We start from the raw sequence: 12199 nt of genomic DNA, 5'->3' as shown, positions 1-12199 counted from the left end.
TTAGTTTTGTTTTCGAATGATTATAAAAGCCGTTGTCTGATTGGTTTGCAGCTTCAGGCTGCAAACCAATCATATGCTTCTTCTCGAGCCCAACTTTTAAATAGCGACTGATGTCAAGGGTTAGTGCGAGGTAACGAATCAATAAACCTCGACTTGTGAAGATGGACCCCACCCTGTTTTTGCATTTTTGTGATTATCCCCCCTTTGAAGGGGGCATGACCCTTCATTTCAACGAACTTGAAAGCCTTTCACCTAAGGATGTTTTTTGCAAAGTTTGGTTAAATTGGCCCGGTGGTTCTGGAGAAGAAGTCGAAAATGTAAAAAGACGGAGTGATGAAGGACAACAGTGAACAGACAATCAGAAAAGCTCTCTTCAGCTTTCAGCTCAGGTAAGCTAAAACATAAATAAAACGATTTCAATTTGTACTCAATAATATCAAACCAAGAAATAAAAAAATGTATTGAATAATTTGGCCAAGTGTCCCAACGACTTAAAAACATGTTATCATTTCCAGTACACTGTCGTTCATTCTCTCTGGCTCACACCTGCGGCTGGTGACAATATTATGTTCGATGGGCATCAATATGTGTATTTACAGTGAGGGTAAGGCTCATATTGTTGCCTGCAATGCAAAAACTAAACCTAATCTTGGCAAATATTGTCGCCAGCAATAATACATGTATGTGCCAATGGGCAACATTATGTATAGTGAGGGTCGGTAAAAATTGTCTCTGGATGCAAGAGCAACAAGAGGCACATGGGCCACATCGTTCACCTGAGTCACCTTGGCCCATATCTGAAGACTTTCCATATATATTTGCATGTAAAACCTTAGTCCCTGTTGTGGCCCCAACCTACCCCTGGAGGTCATGATTTTTACAAACTTGAATCTGAACTATGTCAGAAAGTAATGTAAATCTCAGCTCTTCTGGCTCATTGGTTCTTGAGAAGAAGATTTTTAAAGACTTTCCCTATATATTTATATGTAAAACTTTGATCCCCTATTGTAGCCCCAACCTACCCCCGGGGGCCATGATTTGAACAAACTTAAATCTGCACTGTGTCAGGAAGCTTTCATGTACTACATGAACATCTCAGCTCTTCTAGCTCATTGGTTCTTGAGAAGATTTTTAAATGACCTGACCCTAATTTTGCATTTCTGTAATCATCTCCCCTTTGAAGGGGGCATGGCCCTTCATCTGAACAAACTTGAAACTTGAAAGCCCTTTACCCAAGGATGCTTTGTGCCAAGTTTCTTTAAAATTGACCTAATGGTTTTGGAGAAGAAGATGAAAATGTGAAAAGTTTACAACCACAACAACAACGCTGACACCGATGACAGACAACAGACAAATTTTGATCAGAAAAGCTCACTTGAGCCTTCCGCTTAGGTGAGCTAACGATATGTACCATAAAAACCTCTGCATTTTTGCTATTTTTGTTTATTGGTTTATATATAAAGGGGAAATGCTGCCTTGCAAAAGGGTGTGCTCCTTCATTTAATCAAAGGACTCAAGGGCCTCAGAGTTGACTCGACCGTGATTTCCAACAAGGGGTGGGGTTATACAGCACCGTCTTTTAAGCTTTAATTCTGAATTTTTAAAGCATGGTAAAATATGCATATTATGCTTAACTAGATATCTATGGAAATGCAACATCACAAACTAGGAACACGACACATCGGCTACAGGAATTTACCCATAAAAGCTTAAAACGTTGTGTGAACATAAAAGTTCAAGATCATGGTACATGAGATGATCATTTATTGATACTTGTATGTCAAATATCAAAAGCCTACCACAAAAGACAGACCAGTGACAGACTGGACACAATTTGTAGCAAATACAAATTGTTCTCTTGAAGTCTTCAAATACTTGACTGCCTCTTCCTTCATTCTGTTTACAAGAAGTATTCGCACGAAAATGTACCACATGCTTATGTAAATGATGTTGATTTGTTTGTTGTTTATTTATTTAAACATGATAAACAAAGCAAATATAGAATTGTTAATTCATTTCAGATAAATTTTGTTCAGAATTCTGTTAGAATAATGGATTTACATGTGGAATAACACTGCTAATGTGAGTGTAAGGAAGATAACTCTGGGTAGAGATTGAACAATGTACATAATGTATTCATGAATGTTCACATCGTTTCCAAACCAAATGATAAAGAAAAGAATATTGCAGTTAAGTAAGACTGCTTTTAAATGCAACAATACAATAACCAATACTTTCTTTAAACCAACCACTTTGATATGCACAATATTTCCCATATTTTGCTGAAATTTCGTTGACCAGAGATGAAGAACTACTGTATTTGCATTATCTCGCATATGTATCAACAGGGGTTTGTACTCAAAATCCGAAGTGCAGTGCCGGTGATAACAAGGGTCTTCTCACAATCACGAGCCAACTCAAAAACCTAAATTTCATCTACCAAGTATATCTAGTACAGAGTTTGGTTGAAATTTGCTTAGTGGTTCTGGTTGAGAAGATTTTTAAAGTATTTTCCCTATTTTGTTCTTACATTTATCTCCCCTTGGATATACAAGAATGCACATATACTTTGTGCCAGATTTGGTTGAAATTGGTTGGTCCTTGAAAAAGTGAAAAGTTTACTGTTGGCAGGTGTAAGCTGGAGGACAGGGGATCAGACCTAGATCATGTCAGCTAAGAAGGATTTAGAAGTAAAAAGACAGACAGGCAGATGAAGATGACAAGTAGTCACATGAGGTTTAATCTCAGGTGAGCTGAAAACTTACCATCCGTTCATCCTGTCTGTTAGCAGATTCAGGGAGCTCTTCTAACTGTGCTGCTTTAAATGCCATTGACAAATGGTGAATTTCAGACTGGATTTTTACATCAGTATTCTCTCTGATGTCCTTGCTCTGAAATCAAATGATTGTGTATATTCTGAATAATTATATAGTTGTCTACTACATGTACAAGCAAGAGGTTCATAGGTGCCTGACAGATTCACCCATCTACAGATTTAGAACCATTTCTATAAGTCTTTACTAAAAATAGAGTAAAGGTACCACTTCCTAGGATCAGCGAAACAAGAGGCCCACAAGACTTAACAGTTACACGAGTACCAAAGACCATGCAGTGACCTGTCAGGAAGGTAAAAGCCTCATTCTAGAGTTTTATACACTGCAGCCCTCTATACATAAATTGCATTCAGTCTTGAATACATCAATACATCAAGTCAGCTGATTGGAAGACCAAATTTGAACACCCCCCCCCCCCCCCCCCGACGAACTCTTTCCCCAAAGATTTACTTAGGTAGACAGTGTCTATCATCTCATCTTTAAGCATTATATACAGTACATTAACTCTATATGACCACTTATTAAGCCCGCCCCCACCCCCTCCACTCATCTGAACCCCAACAACCTGGTTCCTGATGAAATTTACAATTTTATATTGTTTATTAGATAACTTGATGGTATTTCTAAATATATGTTTAGTTTTAATTGAGTATGAATAAGAGTAAAGAATATTTTAGAACACTGACATTTTCACAATGTGAGAATTTTCAACAAGACCCCCACCCTGGCATCAGAACCCCTGTCCCAGGGGCCATGTAACTTATAATTTTGGTAGAGGCTTCCTTGCTCATCATTACTGTATTAAGTCAGTTTGTCTGCCAATTATGTTCAGAGGTACAAAAGACTTTTAAAGGAATAATGCATTTTCAATACATGACCATATTAATATGGCCAATGCATGCCCTAGCACAATGCATGCCATAGTACATTAGAGCCCTTGTCCAGGGGGTCATGGAATTTACAAATTTTGGTAGAGGCTTCCTTGCTCACCATTACTATATACTCTGAGTCTCAGTTTATCTGTCATATGCCCAGGAGTACCAAAGATTGTTTTTTAGAGTTTTTACCAAAAATGTAAGGCCCTTGGAGAGTGGGAGTCATGAAATTTACAAATTTATGTCCCCTTCCCCTACAGATGCTACATACCAAATTTGAGGAAGATTGGCTCATTAGTATTTAAGAAGATGAAAATGTTTAATTGTTAACAGACAACACACAATGATGGACGAGGATCAATAGCAGTAGGAGTGACTCTGGTGACCTAGAAATATTTTCAAAGGTGACCATTGAGTTTTCATTTGTAATTTGTTACCTACCCTTGGAAAGAAAAACAGGAAACATATGGCATTGTATTTATATGGGCCATGAAAGAGTACTAATTTCAATGAAAAAATCAGAATCACTTTGTTACGAAACCTAAAATTTTCAGAAAGTATATATTTTAGAGGTATAACAAAAATACTAATTTAAAGTCCATTAAAAAATGTTATTATTGGTTTTTTGATGGAATGCACCGTAATAAAACTGGCCTAAGTAACACTGAAATGATCCGAGTTTGTGTTCTAGTGCACATTCATGAGGCACAATGGAGGCATAATGATTGACCTCAAAAACCTCTAGAGATCTGACAAAAATGAAAATACAAACCCTGGTGTACCAGTCCTTTCCTTTCATTTCAACTGGGCTAAAATAAATCCAGTTATCAAACATATCTCCTGAATAGCACAGCTTTCCCTCCCCTTCTAGGGCTCTGAATATCACTTCCTCAGATTCTCGAACAAAAAAGCCTACAAATACAGTAAATAAAATATAGTAATTTATCATAGACGTGTTAGGACAACAACTCTATCTTTATTAATTAGTAATAATTACTATCTAGACATTGTCAAGTGTTAGGGTTACAGGTACATAGTTTATAAAATGGAATTCCACTTCAGTCTATTTGCCAGGAAAAAATTATAAAGTTGTATGTTTTATTAACAAAATCTACAATTTTGATTGACATTTTTACCCTATAAACATTTGTCTGTGAGTTTCAATGTTGATCATATTACAATGCATCACAAATAAAGTTTCATTCAACTCAAATTTTTGAATAGTATGTACAGAATATATCAAATAAAGAACTGTTAAACATTAGTCAGAACCTTTGTTTCTTTAATAATTCTATTCATTCATTTATTAAGGTCTTCTGTCTCAAATGAAAGACATTGTTAAAACTTTTCATTTTGTTTCTTTTTTCCCTTTTCTTATGTTTAAGGTCTTCCATCTCCGACATTCATTTCAATGTTTATTTAAGGTCTTCCATCTCCGACATTCATTTCAATGTTTATTTAAGGTCTTCCATCTCCAATGAAGACCTTATTGTTATTTTTCAGTGTCTTTTTCAATATTATTAAGGTATTTCATCTTACAGGGGTTGGACCTTTATATTAGAGGTCCGGAAGGATCCAAAGTCTTCAACAAATAACATCTCTTGAGCTATCAATATTTTGTTATACATATTATAGAATAATTGATCAATTGAATGATGGGTGACGGATGACTTAAAAAAAGTAGTGGGAAAATATATAGTTTAGGGGTAAGGATTTCACCCATTTTCAAGATGTTTGACCAATCATAAAATGAGGGGTATTGGGTTGAACCTGGGGCACTTGCCTCATATAATACTAAATGCATCTTTACATGGGCATCAAGAATACATGTATATGATATAGGGACCAGAATCTCAACCATTTTCAATATATTTGACCAATTATATAATGAGATAGAGATGACCTTGAGATAATTGCCTAACATATAAAATTTAATGGATTATAGCATGATTAACAGGTATATACATATTTTAGTCGTGGGGAGCTCAACCATTTTCAGGATATTTGACAAATCATTTAAAGAGGGGGTGGACATGCTCCTGGGGGCTCTGGACCACCCAGATAACACCCTCCCCCCCCTACCTTAACTGCTCCTTGGGACATGACCTGTATAAAATTTACTGAAAGGGAAAGGAAACCCAAATATTTTTCCTATAAAATATGATAGGATTGCTCCATTAGTCATAAAAAAATATCAAAACACTTTTGCTGATACAAGGCAAACACATGATGCTTCAATACACATTCGAAATAATTATTAAGAATTGAACTTCTTGCCATTTATTGGAGACTGACACGATGTAGAACTCTTTTGTATTAAATACCACAAAAATGAGTAATTCTCATGTCACACCATTTGTTCTGGTTTACGGATAGCAAGAGAAAAATGTATCGATGGATAAAAAGAATATTCTAAGCATATATTGCTTCGCTTTCTGGCCTCCTAAGCTGTGTCACAATCAGGATGCATCAGAATGGATTCTCATGATTAACTTATTAATCTACGCAGTAATTTGCAGCCCTGGATGTAGCACAGGTGGGGTGGGGTAAGGTGGGGGTTACTTTCCCACCCCTCTCTTTTAAAAAATTTTATTTCCTTTTTTTTGGTCAATTATTTCTTTTCTGTGACACCCACCCAACTTTGAAGAGCAGTGATATGTGCTTCAGATAAGTGCAAGTGTAGGACTTGATAATTCATGTGGAATGTTCTAAGATATGTCATAATCGGGATGCATCAGAACGCATTCATGACCCAAGAGTCATGAATAAACATTGTCTTTAAAGTACAGGCTCAACTCCAGATGGTTCTAAGTCTAATTTTTATTACTATTAATTAAATTTAAACCAGAGCTGATGGTGGGATGTCATAAAGTTTGAATCAAATTTGCCGTGCAGTTCTTGAAAAGATTATCTTTTCGAAATTACCAATATATTTCTCACTATTTCATTTTTATCACCCTTGTGGAGGGATGTGGCCCACCATAAAAAGAAACTTAAATTATCCATTGTGGCAAGTTTGGTTGATATTGGTTAAGTGGTTCTGAAGAAGATGAAAATGTGAAAAGTTAACAACGACAACAACAACGAAAGACAACAGACAAATTTTGATCAGAAAAATGTACTTAAGTTGCATGTATCCAATTGTATTGTGTGTGCATCCTATCATAGCACATTGTGTGTATCCTACTGTATCATTTGTGACATATTCCAGTATAAAGGCTTGTAATGACTCCCATTGAGAATGTCTTTTCAAATTAGCACCAAACTGTGTTGATTTTACTGTATTAAAGGGATATGAACACGATTTGAACAGAATTTTTTTTCCAAATTTTACTTTCCCATTTTTAATGTTTAGAATGCTTTATTAAGGTCTTTCTAATGATCAGCAAAAATTTGAAAACCATTTGTTGAGATGAAGAGCTCACAGTGCTTTATTATGTAAACAAGGCTTGTGACATGTTTTTTGTTTACATAGGTTAGATATACATGTACTAGTAAAGTTTTGTTTAAAGCAGATTTTTTTCAATTTACAAGTTAATTCTGAAAATCATATAGCAGGCAACGAAATTAAGGGGAAATACTCACTAAATGCGAGTTAGAAATTGTAATTGCGAGTGAAAAATCACAAGTGATCGCAACTTTTTGCAAGTGAAAAAAAAATCTTTTTCCGACTTTCTTTGGTTTGTACTTTGAAGTTTACAATAATTTTGTCTTGTGCATAAAAACGCTTTACAGAATGAATATACAAGTATTGAAAAAGTAAACGTGGATCGAATAAATAACTAAGGCCAAGGTCATCTCAGTCAGTGATGTCGAAGATGGCCTACTTCATGCACACTTCGGGCGTCTCAGAGACGTCTGATTTAAATAGCAAGCATGTTTATCTCGTCCGTGCTTACATGAAACAACACATGAAAGTGTTAGTGTCACCGCTTCATGCGGTGTCCTTCTGTAGTCTATAGTCAAACACTTAAGAGTCCGCCTTTGTTTGTTTTTTTCAACTAGAATTTTTTAGATGAAATTTCCACAAGTTTTGAACATATAGTTTGAATTGGCGCAAACAGTCTTCAAGATTTAAAACCACATGATGTTGTAAACCCGTTGTAAATAGGTGGTAGATCTCTGGACAGCGAGTTCGCCGCACAAGTGTACCCTATGACCCTCATCATGCCCCAATGGTACATGTACATGTATGTTGTCTGATAATTCATTAAATTTTAAATGAAAGAATTCTCAATATAATTTTTATTATTGCACTTTAAAGAAGACTTTAAAAGATTTTCCCTATATTTTGATATAGATACATGCTTGTTTTCTTAAATTCCTGTAAATAAGCAATCAATTGAAAAATGCTAGTAAAAGCTCAATTTTGCTAGTTCGAAAATAATCCACTAGCTAAAATTTGCTAGTAATGAAAAAAGTTAATTTCGATTCCTGTATAGTATTTAGTGTTTGGCACCTCTCATTTTATTTTAAACAGCTATTTTCTATTAAGCGATCTATATGTAAACAAAAACATGGCACGAGCCTTGTTTACATAATACAGTATTGTGAGTGCTGTATCTCACTTGTAACTCAACAACTCATATTCAATTTTTGGTTAACCATTAGAAATACTTTAGTTAAGCATTGTAAACAACAAAAATGGAGAAATTAAATTTGAAAATTTTCAGCTCAAATCATGTCGATGTCCATGATGTCCCTTTAACACTCAGGATGAAGAAAATGTTTCCCTAGATTGTATCATGAACTGTATTTAGAACATTAGAATTTTGTTTACCTTCTGTGAAGTCCTTCCAGTGCACCATCAGTGTCCTCTTCATAGGAAGCTTTAAACGTCTCTGACAAGAAAAACTTTTGAAAGCTTTCTTCCATGATGTAATCTGAAAAAAAAGTTTCTTCGTACAAAAACGAGCAACAGATTGTTTTAGCAGATTGTATTTAGCATGAACTCTTAATTTGGTTAGATTGATCTTTAAACAAGAAATGTTTCAGTAACATGTATCCCCCCCCCCCCCCCCCCCATGATGCAAAATTGAAAAGGGTTAGTATCGGGGGGGGGGGGGGGGGGGGGTCTTACCCACTAAAACTTGCCTCGTACCTGGAAGTAGAAGAGTGACTTCCGGCAGCACGAGGAGATTTACCACAGTTACGGAGTGAAAGACGTCATCTGGAAAGCCTATCTGATGGTGTAGCCAGGCAGCACAGTACTAAGAGGTACTAGGTCCCTGGGAACCGTGTGTTTGTATAATTAAATAATAAACACATACACGTTATAGGCTTCATTGTTAGTTATACAAATACAACATTGGGTATTGTAACAGGAAAGGAAAAATTGCAATGGACCAGACTGGGATTCGAACCCGGGCCCCCTGAATCTCTATTCAGGTGCTCTACCAACTGAGTTAACTGGCCACCGGAGATTGAACCTGGCTGACCGCTACACTCCTCCTTTGTCTTCGCCTTTGAAAACACAATTCAGATTCTTTTGCCCCTGGCAGGACTTTCACCTGCAAGTTCAGGGGTGGTCAATGGCATCAAATGTATTTCAGGAAGGGAGAAAATGTAACAGACCAGGATTCGAACCCGGGCCCCCTGAATCTCTAGTCAGGTGCTCTACTAACTGAGCTATCTGGCCACCAGTGATCAAACTCGGCTGACAACTACAGTATAGTTTTAGGCATACACTTGTATACATACATGTAGTTGAAAATTTTATACCAATTATTTTATTTACAAAACAATAGAAGCAATACATACAAGACATTTTGTAAGTGGGGGAAAACAGTCCGAGGAAACACTGTTACATGGATTTTTTTTTTATTGCTATAAAGCAAGATACTTTGACATGTCCCTGGAAAGGTTCCTCATATAATACATAAAATACTAATACATAAAACACTAGTGTTTTATGTATTGTATGACACCCTACCCTATCTATTGAAAAACACTCTTTAGTAATTATTATGACAACATGTATATATATATGTATCTGATTTGTAATCAACACATAGATATAGAGAAAACAAATACACAGAGAAAGATTTATTTGTTATTTATATCTATTAATTGGTTAGTATTCAGATACCTGTCGGGTTGTGTCATGACATCAACAGATAAAACATTACCAGATTGTGGGCCTGTAGTGGTTCCGACTGTCTTCGGTTTACCTTACATTTAACATTTGATTTGCTCTCTAAATTTTACAGGAGTAGGCAATTTGCTCGCGAAGCTCAGTGGTAGTATTTATGCCCATTTCTCATATATTTCTACTTTATTGATAAAATTGTCGACTTCTGTGCTAAAATACAAGTAAAATAGGCCTACACGTACAGCCTCCCTTGTATCTGCATCAGAATCAGCAGAAGAATATTTTCTTTTGACTAAAGATGCCATTCTGGGTAGTCGGTAAATCTAGAAGGGCAGGCGTGGTAAATCTAGTACAGGTACGCCGACGCATTACCGTCCCGGATTGCGAATTTTTTATTTATTTATTTATTATTTTTTTTCTAGTCAAATGCTTTTTAGAAATTAATCAGAAAGTTTTATCTTAATTCACATTCAAAAGATTTTTCAATATGAAAATATTTGTGCAAATATTTTCAGATCTATATATAGTTAGTAGATCTAAGTATGTAATTTATTTTCAATGATTTTGGGCCCAGAAAGCATACAAAGAATAATATACATAAATCATAAAAGAGTAATTATCTAAAAGATAAATAAAGAAATAAAATTTTACAAGTTCATGATAAATCAACTTTTCTTAATAATGAACAGCTCTATATATGTAATTGGAAAAATTTGCAGTGATATTGTTATGTACATCCGTTACTCATAAGTCAGATAAACTTTTCTCTATATTACACAGGTCTATAAAATCCGTGCACAAAATGTTCATAGACTCTATGAATGGTTTACTTAGGTGCTGGTATGCTATACAGTCAAATACAAAATGGACTTCATCTTCTACACAGTCAGACTTGCAGACAGTGTATTTTCACTTACATGTGTTTGTGTGTAATGTTAGGTGAAGAAACAGAACAGTGATGTCCAGTTTCAAATAGCCAAAGAATGAGAACTGGCCTCAAGACCATAATCCAGTCAAAATTGTGATCACTTATATCATAAGTTTATCTAACACCGAATTTTTTTTTTAAACTGATGGTTTATTTAAAAAAAATCAAATGCAAACATATACTGAAAATTTCATTAATCTATGAAAATTATTTCAAAAGTTAGTTGGATTTGAAATTTAGACTTAAGTCTACTCTCAGTTTCTGGTCTTGAGACCGGAATCTGAAATTTGTGAAACATTGCAAAAAGTGAGGATTACGAATTATTACTGAAAAATGTTTTTCTCTACAAAATTTTGTAATCAATAATGCATAGCTTCGTAGTTTATCAAATTGTTTGTCTGCATTGTCTGAGAGTGTATTACACCACTGATATTTAAATCTTTCATTTAACTTATTAGTCACAATTGAAACAATATTATCATGTATAGGGCATTGCATACCCAACTTATTCCCAATATAATAAATGCTATACTGATCCAACTGTTTTTGTTATTATCATATAAGACATTGTTTTTATGTACAACATTTCTTTAAAATAAGGAATTTACTTGGGAATTTAAAATTCTTTGTAAATATTTAACAGCTTTTAATAACATCAATATACATTGGTAATCGACCAAGTTCACCAACAGTAGCTTGATTTGAGGCTTTTTTTTATGTACGCCACAAATATATTTCAGAATTTAATGTGCATTTTTTTTTTTACATGAGCCCCACACCCCGACCATTTAAAATCCAATGTTATTAGTGAATATGTTGATATTTTGTATACTCTTTAATCACCGACTAATTTTGCAGAATGAGAGTCACTCATCCTTAAAGTACATTTCTGAATTTAAGCATGAATTATATAAAATGCAACATATGGCTGTTAATGTAATACAACTTCTGTACAACCGAATGCACATTGATTAAAATTCAATTAGGTAGATGGTTTTCACTCACCAAATTACCTAAAAACACAAATTTAATGATTTACTATCTTCAAAACGCTGTATGTTGCTGTAAAATTCAAGAGATTAATTTCCAAAAAATATATAAACTGAAGTGTGATTGTTCTGTGGATAGCAGTTTGTTGAGCTCCACAGTTTCGCAGTAATTGCTTGGCTAAATGATGGAAATTTGATAAAAGCACGTTTTAACTTCATAAAGTAAAAATATAGAGTCTAGCCCAATGTAAAAAAAAATGTAAAATCACTTCACATGCTCATTCCGAAGTCAATTATTAAAGACAACAAACCACAGAGTTGCATGAAAATGTCATTTTTGCCGCATGCAATTTACCTATGTGATCCTCGATATTCAATGTAATTTTTGCTAGTCCCTATCAATAATTAGTAATATATCGCACTTCAGTGTCTTCGTTTCTTCTTATAATTATCACTCTCTGGAATCGCCCCGCATACGGAAG

The 12199-nt window shown here is 34.8% G+C and overlaps 1 protein-coding gene across 2 annotated transcripts in view; it reads right to left on the bottom strand.

Moving 5' to 3' along the window:
* Window positions 1–10170, bottom strand: part of LOC125674762 (uncharacterized) — a 15248-nt gene extending 5078 nt beyond the window's left edge. Inside the window, exons 1-4 of one of the 2 annotated variants that reach the window (XM_048912039.2) lie at window positions 10043–10170; window positions 8490–8592; window positions 4482–4621; window positions 2766–2891 (exon numbers count right to left, since the gene is read on the bottom strand). In XM_048912039.2, the coding sequence (XP_048767996.2) occupies window positions 2766–2891; window positions 4482–4621; window positions 8490–8592; window positions 10043–10105 (432 nt within the window). In that variant the 5' untranslated portion in view covers window positions 10106–10170. Of the gene's footprint in view, window positions 1–2765; window positions 2892–4481; window positions 4622–8489; window positions 8593–8810; window positions 9977–10042 lie in introns of those variants that run through there. The other variant, XM_048912041.2, reaches the window with a different exon arrangement.
* Window positions 10171–12199: the final 2029 nt, after the last annotated feature.

This window comes from Ostrea edulis, chromosome 3, assembly GCF_947568905.1.
Source record: "Ostrea edulis chromosome 3, xbOstEdul1.1, whole genome shotgun sequence".
Taxonomy (NCBI): Eukaryota; Metazoa; Mollusca; class Bivalvia; order Ostreida; family Ostreidae; genus Ostrea; species Ostrea edulis.
This window is presented reverse-complemented; position numbering and strand designations above follow the sequence as displayed.